The 19,280-nt window shown below is 44.3% G+C and overlaps 6 protein-coding genes across 6 annotated transcripts; 4 read left to right on the top strand and 2 right to left on the bottom strand.

The window, feature by feature from the left end:
- Positions 1-276: 276 nt before the first annotated feature.
- Positions 277-2,246, bottom strand: F4822DRAFT_433049 (cora-like Mg2+ transporter; the record flags this gene model as incomplete). Its single annotated transcript, XM_051461768.1, has 2 exons — positions 277-856; positions 916-2,246. 2 exons carry the CDS (start codon positions 2,244-2,246, stop codon positions 277-279), a joined length of 1,911 nt encoding a protein of 636 aa, XP_051310279.1.
- A 1,902-nt stretch (positions 2,247-4,148) lies between these two features.
- On the top strand, positions 4,149-4,599 carry F4822DRAFT_433048 (SPC12-domain-containing protein; the record flags this gene model as incomplete). The annotated part of the gene is made up of 3 exons (XM_051461767.1): positions 4,149-4,199; positions 4,263-4,322; positions 4,387-4,599. 3 exons carry the CDS (start codon positions 4,149-4,151, stop codon positions 4,597-4,599), a joined length of 324 nt encoding a protein of 107 aa, XP_051310278.1.
- Positions 4,600-4,865: 266 nt separating this feature from the next.
- F4822DRAFT_433047 (RING/U-box) lies at positions 4,866-5,354 on the bottom strand (the record flags this gene model as incomplete). Its single annotated transcript, XM_051461766.1, has 3 exons — positions 4,866-4,964; positions 5,021-5,170; positions 5,232-5,354. 3 exons carry the CDS (start codon positions 5,352-5,354, stop codon positions 4,866-4,868), a joined length of 372 nt encoding a protein of 123 aa, XP_051310277.1.
- A 1,241-nt stretch (positions 5,355-6,595) lies between these two features.
- Positions 6,596-8,172, top strand: F4822DRAFT_365557 (uncharacterized protein). The gene has a single exon (XM_051456176.1). The coding sequence runs from the start codon at positions 6,789-6,791 to the stop codon at positions 7,983-7,985; it is 1,197 nt and encodes a 398-aa protein (XP_051310276.1). The 5' UTR covers positions 6,596-6,788; the 3' UTR covers positions 7,986-8,172.
- Positions 8,173-9,293: 1,121 nt separating this feature from the next.
- F4822DRAFT_365515 (phospholipase D/nuclease) lies at positions 9,294-11,883 on the top strand. Its single transcript, XM_051456175.1, has 9 exons — positions 9,294-10,030; positions 10,097-10,255; positions 10,334-10,548; positions 10,614-10,651; positions 10,707-10,841; positions 10,910-11,058; positions 11,120-11,307; positions 11,368-11,441; positions 11,609-11,883. The coding sequence occupies exons 1-9, from the start codon at positions 9,383-9,385 to the stop codon at positions 11,746-11,748; spliced, it is 1,746 nt and encodes a 581-aa protein (XP_051310275.1). The 5' UTR covers positions 9,294-9,382; the 3' UTR covers positions 11,749-11,883.
- A 5,364-nt stretch (positions 11,884-17,247) lies between these two features.
- F4822DRAFT_445905 (Gti1/Pac2 family-domain-containing protein) lies at positions 17,248-18,787 on the top strand (the record flags this gene model as incomplete). The annotated part of the gene is made up of 1 exon (XM_051463444.1): positions 17,248-18,787. The coding sequence occupies one exon, from the start codon at positions 17,248-17,250 to the stop codon at positions 18,736-18,738; it is 1,491 nt and encodes a 496-aa protein (XP_051310274.1). The 3' UTR covers positions 18,739-18,787.
- Positions 18,788-19,280: the final 493 nt, after the last annotated feature.

Here is a 19,280-nt window from a genome sequence, read left to right as displayed (position 1 = left end):
AGAAATTTCACATTGATGATAATCGCTGAGCTATGCTATGATAGGTATATGAAGCATTCCGAATCCACCATATGATATTCCTCCTATTAAGGTCCGACGATAGCTATATACGAGATTACTGGACCATGTTGCCCTGCTGAGTCATCACTCTGACCAATGCCACCTAACTACTTTGTACAATGTGAGAAGTACAAGTATGTCAGGAAAGACGAACTCCAACTCAGATACCTCTTCAAGTGCACCTTGTCAATACCGACGTGGTTGACGTGCCGTACACTATATAAGCTTCATCTTCCGCGCGATGATGAGACACAGAGTGCAAAAACCCATGAGGCATCCCAATATGGTGAAGAATGCGTTGGTATTATCAACGTCCATAAAAGGGACTTTGACATTCATACCAAACAAACCTGTAACCACATTGAGTGGAACGATAATGCTGGCCAAGAAGGTGATCTTGCTTAGACCCTGATTGGTTTGGGTCCCTTGCATGATACTATCAATTGTGAGTTGTGCAAGGTAATTGCTGTGGGCGCGAGACAAGATCTTTTCGAAATGGGTCAGGTTGGTCATCATGGTCACGACGTGATCTTGGATATCACCAAGATACATGCCTATATCCATGCGCGGTGTGACTTTGTAGTCCTCGTTGCAGCGCTTTGTAAAACCCTTCAGGATATCGGCCTTACCCCCTAATCCACGCATGAGGGCAAGTGTACTCTTGCGCACAGCACCTAACCTACGTAGGAATCTATGCATATCATCAGGACGGGCGACAAAGACTTGATCCTCGATGCCCTCCGTAAGCTGTTCAACCCGATGAAGGGCGGGAGCGAATGAATCGACGATATTATCGCTGGATATTTTGTTAGCATTTATTTGTGGAAAAATGTTTGAATTGAGATCCAAACTTACATCAAAGCATAGCAAATCCAGTCGCTACTCAAAGATACGTAATCTTTGAGACTAGAGATTCTCTTTCGGACCTGAGAAGCATGCCTATTGGGAGAAAAGCTGAAGCTAAGAGTGCCCTCACGGAAGACAACTACGTAAATGTTGTAAGGTTCGTAGTCAGGACATTCTTGGTCTTCGATGACGTTGAAAGATCGGAAAGAGGCAAAGTAATATGATGGGAAGATTTCAATCTTCTCACGGGCCTCTTGAGTTGTAATATCTTCCGCCGTCAAGGGGTGAACTCCAAAGGCTTTGCATAGGACACGGACTTCCTCTTCGGTGGGGCGATTGACATTCAACCACCAGACACCATCTGGCTGATCGGGAGGAAGTGTGAAGAGACGACGTAGCTCCCCATCGGATAAGAAAAGACTTCCGAGCGTAGAAGCATCAATGGTATCCGGTTCTGCAGAGGAAAAGAAACCAAATCGGTTGCTATCTCGATGAGCCTCTTTATCAATTGGCTTGTGGCCCGCCTCCCGTGCCTCTTCTGCATCTTCTAGCTGCAACGACTTCTCAGGGTCGACCTCGGAAGAGCCAGACGGAACGTTGACAAAATCACCGTCGACTGTGATCATGGGAGTAGGCTCTGATATCACCGAATCGGGCCTCAGCATAGGGAATACTCTAATACCTCCCTCACCAGCGGCACTTTCCCTTCGCGTCCGTGCGGTATATTCCGATGCGATAAATTCCTCCAAGTAGTCGAAATCGATGTGCAGTTGGTCCCGGCGATGTTCTTCTTGCATGGGAAAACACACATCTTCCTCAGCGGTCTTGTTCGTTGCCATACTAGCTCCATCATCGGCGATGAACGTATCCGGCCTGCTTCGTCCAGAGCGTTGGCTAGTATGACTAGCTTGGCTTCTGGAGGAATAAGTGCGATGAAGAGCGTCGCCTTCCTCCTGCCTTGGGTTCCGAACATCTACTGTCGACATAGCACGTTCACGACGGCGGGCTTCAGCAAAAGCCTTGACAGAGTTCGGGGGAGAAACAGCACGATGCTGTTCGTTCGTCGACTCGAACGTAGGCCTACGGCTTCGGGATGCCATTGGAGACGCATTTCCATCCTCATCATCGACTATCGCCTCCTCAAAATCTCGCACTCGTACATCGGAGGGCGAATAAGGACCAGTCGGTTGTAAATGCTGACGGGATCCAAATATCGTATCAACGGTACCACGTCGAGGGCGGTCAGGTCTCTGTGTTGAGAGTTGATGACGGTGATCGTCCAATTCGGGGACCGGGGTGTTATAACCCGAACCAGCGGTGGTCTCGTCGTGGTCAGACATTTTGTAAAGATGCTACTCTCGTCTATAAATCCGTAGTAATACCCGAATAAGCTGATTGCCCTGAATTTGATAATCCCCAAGATGCTGGTGCAGTGAACCTCAATACGGTCCAATTATTCCGAATGCAACGCTCTAAATAAAAAAAGCCTTCCGCGAAACACTTATGGGAAGGCGTGCATACTGCGAGACGCACTCAGCCTAGCAGCATCAGTATTTTGCAGCAGGCGTGGCAGCACGCCGACTGCAAAAAGTAGACCTGGTGTAATATGGGAGCCAGTATTAAAGGAATGCCGTAATCGGATTCCCTGGGTCTAAAGTAAAGTACACGCGGAATCGTGAATGAGAAGGTAATTGCGTCAAAATCGTATTAGCGTCGGTCAAGTTACGGTGGTTTCTTGTTGACGCCGCCGTAGACCCAGCAAAGAGGGCCGAGGAGCGGTCGGGGGGATGTGAACTGGTAAGAGTTGAGGCCCGCCAATTTGGTGGTTTGTAAAAGGGTGGCGGTATATACCGCAGTGAAGAGCTCGACGTGCTAAAAGAAATAGCGCAGCTCGTAAGCTCCTCAGAGATGTCGGTAAATGGCGTTTACTGGAAGTGTTTATCGACTTTGCGCAGCTTCACATCCAGTCGGAGCTTGCTGGATAACTATCGATTTATCGTGTAGAAAGGATTGTTGTTGTTGTGTTCGTCGCGATCGGCGTCTGGATCGACAAATGATGGTGAAGGAGGTTGTATATATGAGGACGTTCTGAATTGAAAATTGAAGAGTAGACTCGTTTGAGGCGATATGTCTAAACGATCAAGTAGTCACTTATTAGAAGAAGCAGACTGATTTAGATTTTCCTACGACCTATAAAGAACGGTTTGATGTTTTCGTGTAAAAAGTAGGGATGTGATAAAAAGTTGAAAGAAAAGATAGAAAGTCAGATCAGAAGTAACTAAATTTTTCATGATTCGTCCAAGCTCTGGCCCTACGCTAAGAAAAAAATTATTAGGCTATTGACGGGTCTAGCCAACCAACCAAATAGTAGGTAATCGACGTTAAGAGGCGAAAATTCCTGCAGGAAATCTCGACCCAAGGATCCACAACCCCCACTTTCATCTAGGTACTTTAGTACGTACCCCTTTTACAATGTTAAACTGCAGCAACATTATTTGTCTCTTTTCTTCTCTCTCTCAACTGCAATCTTAATAGGCTTTGATTGCTTCCTTTGTGCGATAGTATGAGGTACTTAGCTAGGTAACGGTAGAGGATTCACATGCATTTCAGAAGGTTACTAGCATCTTTTGTATCAAGATAAAGTATGAGTCAGCTTAAGTATATCTAATATACATCCTAGGTATTAAGGGTGGAAGGTCGGAAGCCTAAATTGGCAAATTGGGAGCGAGTAGATCATGATTCCATTTAACAGATAAACTCAATACCCCTAGATTTTTACTGATGCATTAGCAAACTATGTCTTCTAAGTCAAACAAGAAAACAGACCACAAAGTGACCTTAAAAAAAAGGTATTTGCTGTGAAAGCCGTGATTAGCGCTCGTATGATGTTGATGATACTTCCGAGGTTAGGTGTTCATGTGGCTTGCCGGTTAGAGGAACAAAGATAAATGAGGCTCATGCTTACATTTTTAAGTACCTGGGTACGTACTCACACACCTGAATGCCCCTTGTGCGCGATTCAAATTTAGTGCTATCCCAGCTATTACCTGATTGGATACCATCTACGGGGTACCACGTCGACTGAATAGCCGCAACAGGGTACTTCTTGACAGATAGGCCTTCTCGAATAATACAGCTTCAAAATAGTTACACCATCTTCAAATTCAAGATTACAATCACCTCACGATACGCCGTACCTAGATCCTTCCCAACCAATAAACGAGTCATTCGAAATACTGAATATGGCGGATCAACTCTTGGAACAAGTGAGAGATGCTGTGGATGGTCAAATTGTCCGTGATTCCTTACCAAATCTATAGCTTACTTGACGAATGACACTATTGACACGTTTACAGGACTTTGAAGGTCAGAAGTTGGCCGAGATCTTAGCAACTGTTGTTCTATCAATCGTCGGGGTATAAAACTCTTTATTCCTTCTCTCTTCTACCCGGAAAATTGCTAACTAATCATATTAAATAGGGAATTTCCTTCTTCGTCGGCTTCTTCCTACAAGATATCGTTTTGGCACTTAAAATCGGTCTCGGTGGTACAGCGCTTACCTTCCTCCTAATCGTTCCTCCATGGCCTTTCTTCAAGCAACATCCTGTTAAATGGCTACCCGTTGGTGGCCAGCCAGCAATTACGAGTACGCAACAGAATATAGTCATCGATGGGAAATTGTTTACGAAATAAGGATTCGTTTATTCGTATCTTGGGGGCGTAGCTATGGATTTTATGGGAATAGGCAGATGAAAACTGCGAAAAGAATATGTAGTCCGAATAATGAGTAACCTACTCTAGCCTGTCACCCTACCACGAATACCACCCAAACCTCGAGTATGTGACGTAAAGTGGTTCCCGATCTCGAGGCTATGATGTCGACGATATAGGTACGGTGCAATCGTTGGTGTTGTCCATATGCGTATGCTCCTGCTCCCAAGTGGATGTAATCTTCTATCCTAACGACCGTACTTTTGGAATTCCCAGTCTCGGTTGTCTAGCGGGCAAACTTGTCGGGCTTTAAGCCATCGTGAGATACAGTGGAAATGGAATGCATGCTACATATTTGTTAGTTAGCGAGGTAATGAGATAGGAAAGAATAGGAATAGCTTACGTTGCAAATACCCCACGCCACAGTACACTCCTCACTCGCAGCAGACGCTTGGTTGGCCTGGCATTCGATACAGAGGTCCATGATGTGGTTTCGGCATATAGCGCAATTGTCGACAACTATGTCCCAAGCCCATAGGGCCACAGCATTCCACTACACCTCATATATTAGCATAGGTAAGTCGTCGGTGACGAATGTTCGGATCTGATCATACCTTCTTGACTTCGAAGCGTTTCTTGGCATCGTTCTTGGTGTCGGCATCACCGCCTTTACGTTCCTTCTTAGCAACAGCGGAAGTAGATCCACTAGGGGCATCTGTCATATCAACGTCCGCCATCTTGCTTAATTTTTGTTAGATAGAAAATCGAATGGATGTTTCGGAGTCGTTTACGTTATTTGGGTAACGCTCAGATCGCGGGGGAGAGGAACGGCCAAGTTAAAATTTAAGATCGTCGAATGGCTTTTGTATTTCGGTAATATGCTGGTGTCCTGGGGATTAAGAGAACACGATCCCTTTATCACGTCGAGAATCAAGTAGATTGTTCCTATCTCGTAAAAGTGTTGTTCGTAAATATCTATGTAAGTGATTGAGGCAGCTACGTAGGTAGGTTGCTAGTGCCTTCAAGGTTGCGGGACCATAGGATTAGGTAACCTACCTAGGTACTGGCAGCTGCAAGTTGCCCCTCCGACTTTCCTAAGTTTCTTGGCATCACTTCCAGCAAATCCCCTTAGGAAGGTACATGTATCTCGCCAATTTTAACGCCACGCCTCATTGTATTGTCGCATTCTACTCCTTTTCTTTAGGGGTTCACTCCCTAGCATAATACCATTGGAAGTCACTAGAGTCATTAGAGCACCCACCTGTACCTATTCTTATAGCACTATTAGGCTTTTTTTAGCGCGGAATATGGCCTACCTAGGTAGATATTAGTCAAATAGGGTGCTATGCGTACCTAGGTATCAATTTAGAAGTTGTCTTTAGGGCCCTAATGCTGTAGTTCATAAAATAGCACAAAGTTTTCAGATATATTTAACATTTGTCTTGTTTCGCGCATCGATATCATATCACTGTTGGAATCTTGTTGGAATAATTCATCTTAGTCATTGGATTCCTATCATCAATGTCCTTGAATGGGTCTATTTCTTTATATGAATGTGAGAGCTTTCATTACCCTGGTGATTATTATAGATACCAAGCACCTTGCTAGAATCCACACTGGTTTAAATGAACTCTTGCTTTTAAGATATTATAGGATTAAATCAGATTTCTTGTAGATGAGTAATTTCAACGTCTATTATCCCAAATTAAACGTTAGTAATTATTAGTATCGAACAAAGCAGTTGAGATTTGGTATGAAAGTCCCCAGTATTATCTAAGTGGATTCTTTAGGTACCTAATCGCTTTTATACCTTATCATCTGCCCTGGAATGGAACCATTCATTGATCAAAATCATTACATTGGCTCCATACCCCTGTAAAATATCTACGTACACAGCCACCTAAAAGCACAGACCACATCTTGTCACTGAAATTGCCGTAAGTCACGACACACTACCTCTCTATCTCTTCTCCAGATCCTTCCCTTGATCAACACCAAACTCATCAACACAGATATGTCCTCATCGTCTTCATCCCCGCATCACGTTGTCGCATCGACTTTTTCATTTACAACCGCTCGGAATTCGACCGATTTACCTATTTCTACAGCCTCTTCAGGCTTCTCATCACTTTCACCCACGTCTTTTCATTCAGAATACATGCCTTTCAATCATGTCGACCGAAAATCAACAATCGAAGGTCACACCTAACCGTCGCCGCCAAGGTGGTCGACACCGCAATACTCCTAAACAAACCGCCTACGCTTCGGAGAATGATGTACCAAAATACGGGTCCATCCATCTCGCAAGCCCCAGCACTCCCCCATCGGAGACCGTCTTGTCGCAGCGCACGAGTTTGACGAATTCTAAGCAGCAAAATAAGAGCAAGAGCAACAAGAAGCGCAATAATAGAGATGGAACTCCAGCGCTTGATCGAAGCAACACGGACTGCGAAAGTCCATCTCTTCCAACAAAGAGTGCATCGGGTCCTATCTTCGCCGGTTCAACATTCCACGCCTCACCCGCTCCCTCATCGCTTCCTATTCCAAGCTTCCTTACTAAATCGAAAACCGATACACCCGGAATGGGAATTGACTCAAGCCCTGAACAAGGACTTTCTTCCGCGACGACCGATTCAGATGAAGCTAGTCCTCCCAGCCCTCCTTCGATTCAACGAACCGATGAGTCTCCTTTGGAATTCATTTTTCGCGCCGACAGAGCCGAAAAAGAGAAAGCCAAAATTCGTAGGGCTAGTTCTTCCCTTGCCGACACAAGCACTACCGGTCCATTTTCTCCGCCACACGAATCACCCAAAGAAGTTTCTACCTTCCCGAAGTCAACCGCATCTAATCAGACACGCCGCCCTCTCCCTGCCAGACGCATTGTACCATTAATCGGAATGTCTCCAGAAGAACAAAATAGACATCCCGGTCGACCTATTGGACCAGCTTTCTCTACTCCTTATTCAGAACGTATGCGAGCCGCTCGTTCAAACCACAACTCTACTCAAGCCTCACCTGCGGAAGTTCGAAGCCAGGATCTTGATTCTCTTAAGCGATATCTCTTCACTGGTCAAGCTTCTCCCGATGGTCCTCGCTCGCCTCCAGGATATCCGACGCCCGACCAGCACTTTTTCCAAGACCACCGAAAGCCTCATACGCGAGCACCACGTGCTGATATCCGTCCCCATCCATCCGATCGCTTACCTCGTGGTATGTTTCCAGCATCTATTCTAACTGCGAATGCGCAAAACAATCAATCGTCGAGCCCATCTGCTGGTGCCAGAACTGATCGGATTGCCACAATGGAAGACGACCTCAAACGAATTCTCAAACTTGACTCCCCTAGTCCGTCTCTTACTCTATCCTAATTACCTTGACTTCCTTTGTAGCACATTGGACGAAGGATTTGGCACGGTGTAAAAGGCGTTCACAAGTGGATACAACGTTCCTCATCGATATGGATTTGGCCATAATCATTCATAACTTGATCATACCCTGTCTCATTTTCCCTATATCTTTCGGGTTCCGCAATCCATCGAGATGAATCATTCTTTTCCCCCTTCCTTTCCTTTCCTTTTCTTTACTTTTATGTATTCCGTTTCTAGGAGGTCCGGAGTTCTTTGAGCTATGATACATAGGGATAGTCATGGTCGAGCATTTCCGACATCTATGCATGATACAGGGATGGTAGTCTACGGCACGGCATACTCGTTTTTTTCTCTTCTTTTTCTTTCTTTTACTTTTATTAACCGAAAATGTATTATGGCATATGAGGTCTTAGGCCTCGTTCAATTGAGCTTGACACATTAGGGAGGGAGGGGAGTTGCTGACGATTTCCGTCGGTTATTGAGGAGTTGGGATGTCAGGCTCGCCATTACTCATCAGGATCGGCGTCGGATCTATGGTTCGGATTCTAGATGGAACGGGGACAGATCCGCTGCTCGGAGGTGGTATGGAAACTCGGTATAAAGGGGCGGCTTAAATTCGGACGGTTCATGTCTCGTATCAAGTTACGAGATGATGACTCGAAAGGACGGCGGCTATTAACCGCAGAATCGAGATCTGATCATAGTGTATCTATAGGACGCACTTAAAGGAGATCATTAGGAGGTGATGGGGAAGCAGAGGAAAACTCATAAAAAATTTTCTGGTGGTATATTCCAACAGTTGGTCTTAACGAGTACCGTAGACCCATAAGCTATTAATACCATAGACCTTCAGGTCGTGATATATCATCAAATTTATTTCTTTGTGATTGATCTTAATCCATTTATGGTTGAGTATTTAGAATCAGTTACCTCCGGTCTTGAGAAATCTCACGATCGCAGATTACGTAACTCTCCTGCCGTTCCGCATTACGTAAGGTTTCATTTTACCTAATGCTTAAGATTTCCTATTGCTTTAAATGATGACCTAATCTTTCACTTACGTAAGATATCATTACCTAACATCCAGAATTACCTAACGCCTTGAAGTCTTCATTACCTAATACCTAAGATGACCTTAACATATCCAGATTACTTGATAATCACCTTGAGTTTTGGATTACCTAATAGATTAGCATTAGGTAATATCAAGTTGACGTAACACCAACCCCAAAACCTCAAATGTCGGGAATTGCCACGTGACTCCGTGATTCAAACGTGCTTCTACGCGTTCATTTCACATCACGCTTCCACCCCCATCTCATCGACGGCGAACTCCCACCAGTTCACAAATCGAGCTAATCACACTAGCATCATTCTAACCCCATTCAATTTTCAAAATGGATGGGTCCGATGCTTTTGATGGCGACGATGATGCGGCATTACGCTATGCGATTGCTTTATCCTTGCAAGAAACCAGCAAATCCTCAATGGAAACTCCTATCGAGCTCAGTTCGGATGAAGATGATGGCGACCTAAATAAAGAACCTAAGTATACACCAATTCCGAAGAATTCCGAGAAATCACCTAGCAAGCAGTCTTCCGTAAGGACACAATTGGAAGTCGCGCCAGCAGCTCCGCAACAACCCGCGACCGCTCTGGCAAGTTCTTTCACAGCCCTTGGACTTGACAGGAAGAAGATGGAAGAAGAGCGACTAGCAAGGTTAGGAAAGCGAAAAGCTACGGAATCGGAGTCAGACACCCAGGATCGGAGACAGAGACCGAGACTGGATGTCCAATCTCCAAATCATTCGGCTACGAAAGATGTTCCTCGCCATCTTCCCTACCCAAAGGGTACAGTGAAGAAAACATGGGCTGCCGGTTATCCTCGGAAGGATGACATTAAGATCGATGAAATACTACAGAAAAACGAGCTCGAACTCGCAGTGGTCGGCTCATTTCAATGGGATGAACGATGGATGTTATCCAAGATTGACTGTACCAGGACCAAACTCGTTTGCATTGCTTTTGCTTCAGATGAGGCCCAGGTAGGATCTTATCATGACTACCATTCGTAAGATTTACAGCCACTCTAACGAGGCGACCTCATACAGAAAGAAGATATCAAAAATAATATACCCAAAGGAACGGCCATTAGATTTTGTTTTCCACCTATGATGCCAGCCGGAAGTATGCATTCAAAGCTACAGTTATTAAAGTTTCCTGGATATCTACGAATAGTTGTACCCAGTGGAAATTTTGTTCCCTACGACGTAAGTCAATGCCCTACCCCTCTCCCCGTCCCTCCACTCACCTATGATCATATTTGATATCTAATATGAACGACCCAGTGGGGTGAAACCGGGGTAATGGAGAACATGGTTTTTCTGATAGACCTCCCCAAAATTGACGATCCGAAATTACAATCATCCAACATCGATCTCGGTCCATTCGGCGAAGAGCTCCGCTATTTCCTTCGAGCTCAGGGTTTACAAGATAGCTTAATCAACAGCTTACCAAACTATGATTTTTCAGAAGCGAACCGATACAGATTTGTCCATACAATGTGAGATTTAATTAAACCTACCGCCGTTTTATTCTACTCGATCCCGACAGCTAACACCAGGGCAGTGGGACAACCCACGTGGGCGATAAATGGCAACGAACAGGTAAAGTTCGACCGAATTGTGATCCCGGTACCTTAACACTAACCTCTTAACATAGGATATTGTGGGCTCGGTCGAGCTGTCACATCACTTGGTCTCAACACCACCGAGAACGTTGAGGTGGATTTCATAACCGCTTCTTTGGGCTCATTAAACAAGGACCTTCTAACAGCACTATACTACGCCTCTCAAGGTAACCTACCACCCCACTTCTATCTCTCCTACTTCTTTTCGCACAGCGCATGCGACTAACAATGATAGGTGACAACGGACTAAAAGAATACGAGACGAGAAGCACGAAAGGAAGCAAGAACAAACCGGCACCGAAGGCCAAGTTAGATTTAAACGATAAATTCCGAATTTATTTCCCTTCTCAAGACACCGTGACCAAGAGTCGTGGTGGCAAAGATGTGAGTTCGATATTTCAAGCTCGCGACACTAAAAAGGAGAGCTGACTAAGCAACCTCGTAGGCCGCAGGTACAATCTGTGTACAGTCCAAATGGTGGGATTCGGCAACGTTTCCCCGGGAATTAATTCGCGATTGCAAAAGCGTTAGGCCTGGTCTCCTAATGCATAGCAAAATTATAATGGTCCGACATACTCACTCAAACGCTGCATACGCATACATCGGAAGTGCGAACTTGTCTGAAAGCGCATGGTAAGCGAATATCAGCCCACATACCTTGCCTGTCCAACTAATATGAACCCGGATCTCCAGGGGACGCTTAACGAAGGAGAGGGGAACTGGTAATCCAAAACTTACCTGTCGCAATTGGGAATGTGGTGTGATCAGTAAGTCCAATCTAAAGTTTTATACCCGCTTTCATCTTCGCCTGGTAATGCGCATTACTCCTTTAGGAGGTTCCCGAGGATCTTTGATTCATAGAGCAAATCTTATCTTCGTTATACCCTAGATTCTACACAAACAATGATTACAGGTATTGACTTCGGCATCATAGTTCCGGCTCAAGATTCCAGCACCAACAGATCTCAAGACCATGAATTATCCGACTTTCACAACATAATTCCTGTTCCGATGGAAATACCAGGCGAAGCATACGCCACGTCAAAACGACCATGGCTCTATCTCGAGAACTGATGTCCACTTAAGTACCCAGGTACCTATGCAGTCAATCTCATTGGAGCCTCCGATCCATCATGCTAATCCATTTATGGGTAAAGCGTGAGAAATTAATGCCGAGATCATCCGCCACGGGTGATCGACAGTCTCCCCCCACCCCCTAAGTTAGAGAAGTGAAGGTGGACGTCTTACCTCCTACCCTAGTCTCGGTTACGGAGACAACGCTTCCTAATAACGAAACACGCCTCGCGGAGGAATCGATGAACCACTAGCAGGTTATTACTAGCTATGTCGCGAACCCTCTTCAGGTTGAGTAACAAAAATGCATATTCTTTTCTACTTGGACAGATGTTAGGAAGAACAGGCAGATACGAAACAAATAGGTGCTCACTCCCAAATTATGGATGCCCGGAGCAATTCATCAGCTTCTTCCCCTTGAATATTCGCTTGGATCTTGAGTACTTATCAGATCGCTGATCTTCATAGAACAAGTCTTGATCATTTTTCACATGAACGACAAAAGCTTGAGCAAGGTATTTCCATGTTTTGATGTAGCTGTTTAAGGTTCACAGCAGCCATCGGGGTCCTAGCATGTGCCCAGGTCGGTCTGGTCAATCTACTAGTCCGGACATTCTTCCGTGCACCCCACTGAGGCTTCACCGTTCTACTATTCCTCATTCAGCTGTCCAACTGGTGATCATCTATTCCCGTTTTAGATAATTTTCGCGGAAACATCCCACGAGACCTTTCATTGTATACTCAACCTTCAACCGACTTACCGGGCTTTCGGTTGGTTCAGGGCTAAATAGGTAGTTTTCACTTTGTCGGCCTTGTACCTGCATTTATAAGAGGTATTTAAGGAATATCCAAATCTTATATCGAATTGAACCTCTTAAAGACGAAGCCGAATAATAAAAATGCAGTAGTTACAGATAGGGAATCACCTCATATTATGTCCGTACGCCCCTTAAGCTCCCCTGAGGCTCCGAGATTTCACATGTTTCATTTCACTAATATAACTCTAGGATGCATGGACACGGGCCACTAAGCACATTAATACTAGGTAGGTTTACAGTGATAAATATGAGGCTCTAGTATCGTTACCAACATATCTTAAAATCTCGTGCCCCTTTTTTGTACGTCAATATTTACCATTTACTCTTAAGCATGAATATGGTTTGGTCCCATCTAAGGGCTCCAGGATCATATTTTGAAAAGGAGCATCAATATTCTAGAATTCCAGCATACTAATAAGGTTTACTCCGTTTCTCATTGTTCCGCAAGGACTGCCTGATTAACACGGCCAAGAAAGAGACTAGTCTATTCCCCCGCCGCTATTATGTACGGATTATCGATCAGTTAGATCTCTAGAATACTAAGAGAACATCTTAGCGACATTCTTCACTCAATTCTCAATACGAGTGGGCGCGTAGTTTCCTTAGCTAGATATCACCATATCGAAAAAAAAAAGGGGGAAATACGCCGATCTCCGTATACGGCGGATCGATCCATTACGGATAACGGCTACGTGGTAAGAAAAGAAGCGAGAAGCTTATGCGGCTAGTCCCCGGGTGGTATGCTAAGGCCGTAAACAAACCTTATAAAACTCTTCCTTATGGACTAGATTTTCACTAGTATATTTTTATGTCAGAAATCTTCGGGCTCGATGCTCGGCGTTAAGGAGCGACATGAAACCTAGACTTTCAATCACATGGAAGTCCTGATCAGAGACGCTTGGACAGCTATCCTAGGGCTGAGCTATCTGATTTCTAATCAGTTCAAGTCTTTTTCGTACGGTAAAGCCTTTAGGCAATCATAATTTGAGGCCGCGAGTAAAGGACCAAGCTATGACCACCTGCTCTTATCTATCAGTAGTTGTATTTGTGAATTCATAGAATTTATAGGGCTTAACGACAAGAATATTCATCCTACTTAATTAACGAGAGAAGTCGAGTAGATATTGCTTGTATGGTGTATCTTCTGATAATAGGGGACTATCGTCACTTATACCGCGCCGTTACTTCTTTTTACCGACTGAAGAGGTGGCATTACCACACTTACAGTAAAAGTACGCAGAGTATTCTTCCAGACAAATATCTTCAACTTATCTAAGAAAGTTATCGACGGGATATTTTCTCCAGATCTATGAAAACAGCGTATCATAAAATAGGAACCCCCATATGCGGTGCAGTCCGCATACTACGTGAATCACGTCCCGATCACTTCAAAAGTTTGAAGCCATCACGCATCTCAATTGGTCAATTTTCAATGTCTAAATAAAAAACCAAATTCATATTGGTTATAAATCAATTGAGATTAGAAATCAAGACATGGTCCCCTCAGGAACCGATCTAAGCATTATCATATATCCGTCATAATACATCAGAAGTCATGGATATCTAACATGATAAGGGGAGACGATTTATCCGAATATTCACGGTTGGCCATATATGATTCAGGCCTCAATTTGACATTATCTAGACTTAATTTTGTTCTTGTAGAATTTCTCACGATGCAAGACTACTAAATTTTGTCTCGTAATTACCACCCAAGACATCCAAGTATTACTACATCTAACGTCAAATTGAGTAGAATATAGGCATGAATGATATGATATCAGTACAGAATGATAGAAAATGGGTCGTTTTTAAGGAACATATTTGCCGTAGTTTCAGCATTATCAACATTAATAGCGACGGTCCGATAAAAGAAAGCGCAATATGACATATTGATAGATCATGTCCCTATAAAAATCAGCAGATCAAGGCATATGATTATCTTCAGAAATAGCTTATCCTGGTCCATCCTAGATACTTTGCCTACCATCACACCTCCTTTCATTTTTAGTTTGCCTGGTACTGTCATCTCATCTGCGCCTTTCTCGGCCCGCCATCTTCTAAAGCCGTCCCGAGAAAATTCTCGTATGCCACACGACACCAACGATCCAAAAATGGAAAGAAAAAAAAACCAAACTAGCTCCTAGTTTACATTGAGTATACTATCCATACAGAGCACTCGCGTACTTTGCCTAAGCAAGGAAAGAAGCTCGAGTAACAAGTTTAAGCTAGGATCAGCTTCGTCGAAATAGAAAATGAGGTGGTTGTAGTACTCGGACGGGGTCAAGACGGTGCATTTCGTCCATACGGAACGAGTAATAAAAGGCGACCTGCCAATTTAACATAAGTTCAACGATTGATTATGGATCAGACTATACTTCTTCGTTTCGCCTATATAGTTCTACGCTATAATGCATAGATCCAGACACTTTGTTATAGATCTGACGGGGTTCGAGCTCAGAGAAAGGGTTCGATGGTGAAAAAAAGAGGTGTTCTACCACGAGAACTGTAAAAGTAATAATGTTGTTGAAGTAAAATGGTGATGTAATCGGTCAAAATAGTGGTATAGCTTAAGTGAAATAGGTACTTAGCTACAAGCACATGCACCCATACATCCTATATGTGTACATATGTACATGTGGGTAGGATGTATACATGTATTGCAGGGTTAGACTTCTACGTTTAGGGGATCTTGTGCAGGTAGGTACCTGGGGGTAAGGAAAGGACTACCGTACTCCACACGCGGCTTCCTCCTCGAATTTGCAATGCCCCAATATCTCTCACCCACATAGGGAAGTGCCTACTCTAGCAAGAATACCTTACCAAATTAGTGTAGTTTGGTAGTTACGTACGTATGTATTTGCTCAATCAAGATGCACCTACCAATCTCACCATCGACATCAAGAGCAACATCGAGCAGGCGATTATCACCCTCACTCACTACCACATCTATTTTGATACCACTGCCTAGATGCTGGATCATTCCATAAGAGTGGTCAATTCTTACACCCATTGATATAATTTGAAACTACTGTTTCTTAATTTTTCACCGTATTTATATAGGAATCACCGAGTGTTTTCCAACCCTCCGCTCCTTCCTCAAACTACGCCGGGAGACAATGCCCCTTCCTATTCTGTATCTACGCTAAATATCACTACTGCACCTTTTAAAACACCCGTACCTTCCCCGTTATCCATACAGGTGCGATCGTGGATTTCTTTTAGGGAATTCCAAAATCAATTACAACCCAAACCCGCCTAGGGACATCTTCGACGTATATCATACTTTTCGACACCAGATCGCGACGCCGACATATATCATACAAGCTATTCATGTGTTCAAATTCCTTTCATCCTCATTATACCCTAAATCACTATTATTCAACTCAATCTAGTACCAAAATAATACAAATTTCACAAAAAGAAAAGTTATAACGTCGACTTGATCTTGTCGCCGCTTCGTCCATAATTATTTTCGTTCTTAGTCGTAATCGGCGACAAAAATTGCCTACTTGGCCTGGGAGATTCCAAAATTAAATACCGAAACTCCATCAAATGAAAGTAAGTAATTTCTTGATTTTCTATTCTTTACTATCGAGGATCCAACTCATTCAACAGGAAAACAAGGCCATCACCCGAGAACGATCACCAAGAACATTTATACCATAACCACGCCGATTCGGAGTCCGTCCCCCATTCCCCCGAACATATGAAAGTCTAAACGCATCAGTGGAGTACTCGGACCACCACATCAAAACACACCTACTTTGATGGTAGAGAGCTAGTCATAGCTTATGATACGGCAGCCACAAAGTCAATCGTGAGCCGGTCTTCATTAGTCCCGATACGCCTTTCTCAGATCTGTGTGCCCCAGCAAAAGAGGGAAACTACTTTACTCTCAGAGGTATCTATTATCACTAATAACTAATAATACTAACCCTCTTATCCCGCCAAATCAAGGTTCATCTGGGTCTGGGTATAATCAGCACCTGCAACTACGGCCACGTATCAGTGCTTTCTTCCCGTTATATTGAGCACAAGCACATCTGTCCATTTCTTTTTCTTCCTCTCGTAGATTATTTCTACGGGAGTAAGATATATAAGATCCTAAGCTTACTGTATCAATCTGTTCTTCCTCTTTCCTCACACTTGAGAAGAATTACTTTATTCCCTTTTCCGGGGAAAAAGTAAATCAGATATCTTTAAGATAGCCTTCCCTCCCTTCCACATTCCCAAGATCCCATTACCCTTTGGTCGAGCTAAAGCTTGTTGCCCATCGGGTTGAAACCATAAATACCCATATTCTGGTAAGTTTGAACAATCCCGAGACTCTCTTCCCCATTTCACCTTCCATTCTAGCTTACGATTTACACCAATATTGTTTAACTCACTGGTTTCTACACCTTAACTCTCTCCCAATACACAAAATACAGTCTTTTCTCCTCCTTTAACAGACAGTTGCTTCACACCCAGGCACGCAGCGAACTCAAGTAACCCACGTGCTGAGACGTCCATCTGGAGATATACTTTGCTTTTGCCTGTGAAGCCTGCGAATACTTCCTTTAGCTATCATCAAGAAACCTTTCATCAATTAAGCTGAAGCTTACATTACATTTTAACTAACAAGAGCAAATTCTAGAGCGAATTCTATTGTCAAGCACGCCCAAATACAACGGCAGTCATGTCGACAAACGGTATCATGTCCGGTACGGATGGTGCTGCTTCGGCAAACCCCCTCCTTCCGACCTTCCAAGGTTATATCATGAGTACCATGGATGCTCTTATCCTCTTCGAATCTTGCCTTACCGGTCGACTTTTTCACGTTCCCAGAAGACCACACGATAGGGAACGATCAAATCTTATTGTCAGCGGCAATGTCTTCATCTACGAGGAACATTCGTCCGGAATTAAACGCTGGACTGATGGTGTTCCCTGGAGCCCGAGTCGAATCTTGGGTAACTTCCTGTTATACCGAGAATTAGACAAGCCATTCCAACCTGGAGAGAAAAAGCGGGCAATGAAACGTAACAAGCCAGAGACGGGGATTACCAAGCCGACTAACAACTCGAGAGCCAACTCGGTCAGCGGCGTCAGTGGCGCTATGATCTCTACTAGCGCTCCGCTAACTAACTTCGACAATACGACGAACTGTCGTAACGACGCAGAGCGGGCTCTTGTCGGATCCCTTATCGATTCCTATCAGTTCAAGCAAGACGGCCTAGTAAAGAAGACCATTAGTGTCACTTATCAGGGGATTCAACATCATTTGGTTTCTTACTACAGCCTCGACGATGTCATCAACAGCCGACTCAAGACTCCGGGCCAGGATCCCGCTTTGAGTGAGGTTGTACCTCGCCCCTCTCTAATCTCATCAGGCAGCTTCCGTGCTCCAGTTGATGATCACGAAATCTTGATGACGGAGCCGCATTTCAAGGGTTATATTGACTACAGTCATCCATATGGAACTTATAACATGAACGGAGCGGGTATCCGATCGATGTCGATGCCGACGATTCAGGGTTATACGCAACCAACTTGGTCGACTTCCGCACCATACACTGGATCGTACGGCTTGAACCAGGGATTACCCCCTCCTACCAACTTTACTCCCGTCTCTACCCCTTCGTATAGCTACGACTCGAGCAACATGACAACAAGCAGCATGGTACCAACCAGTATGCCGTTGTATGGCATAACACCACGGTCGTCCTCTAGTGTCGGGCCGACTTCTCATTTATCAACTCAGCGACACTCAAGTATGCATGGATCAAATGGAGTTAGTGGCGTCGACTATTCAGGACTCCCTAGTCTCGATGCCTCTGTGATGTCTTCGTCACGATTAATCACCAGTGGCGAAGGCAACCTTGGTGGTCATGACTTATCCAACCAATCTTCGTACTCTAACGGAGCTATGTTTGGATCGTCTGCTGCGGCATCTGCGGCAGCTCCCACTGCGGCGCCGATTTCCAATCACCATCATGATCCGTATGATCACAGCGGTTCAAGCCAGCAGAGTGATATATATAACTCTGGAAATTCCGGACAACACTCCGGTGGATTCGATACCCAGCTTGATCACCATCTCGATACCGGATCCACCCATCAATCCTCAGTCGACTTCAACCCATCATTATCAGACCTTCCATCCTACAACCTGCCAATGCCCGAGTAATTATTTTTATTTTCATGAAGAAAAGCGTGAACCCCAGCAAGGCGTTATGGTATATCAGGTTTTAAATAACCATGTTTATAAGATGAGCTGTTGATTTTTCAGGGGCTTGGTGTTTTGGCATTTTCGTCCAATTTCGGCTTAAGCAGACTGGAGGTACTGCTCAACCTTCTCACTCGTGTTAACGAGTACGGCATCTGAAGCTTTCCAATTATGCTCGGCGGAACATCGGTTTTCGCTACATTTCTTTCTTCCTTTCTCTTGAAACGATACTGTTTCATCCCGCAAGACAACTTCAGGTCGATTTTCTTAAGACAATGGCTATTGAGTGTTGAGACAGAAAGAATCCAGGGAAAAGTCGCATTCAGTGTTTTTGGCATGATTTGGGGGAGGGGGGCTTGTTACCAGGTTCCTACCTAGGTACATATGTTGTCTCGGATCAATTTGATCGTGGTTTAATACACAAGATGGCTTGCTGTCAATACCTACTTAGGTCATCATGTATTTATGTCGATTTCCTTAGATAAATACCACTTAAAAAACGT

The sequence above is a fragment of the Hypoxylon trugodes genome (assembly GCF_022578975.1).
Source record: "Hypoxylon trugodes strain CBS 135444 unplaced genomic scaffold F4822scaffold_9, whole genome shotgun sequence".
NCBI classification, from domain to species: domain Eukaryota; kingdom Fungi; phylum Ascomycota; class Sordariomycetes; order Xylariales; family Hypoxylaceae; genus Hypoxylon; species Hypoxylon trugodes.
The sequence above is the reverse complement of the archived record's forward strand: the minus strand, read 5'-3'. Positions and strand labels throughout refer to the sequence as shown.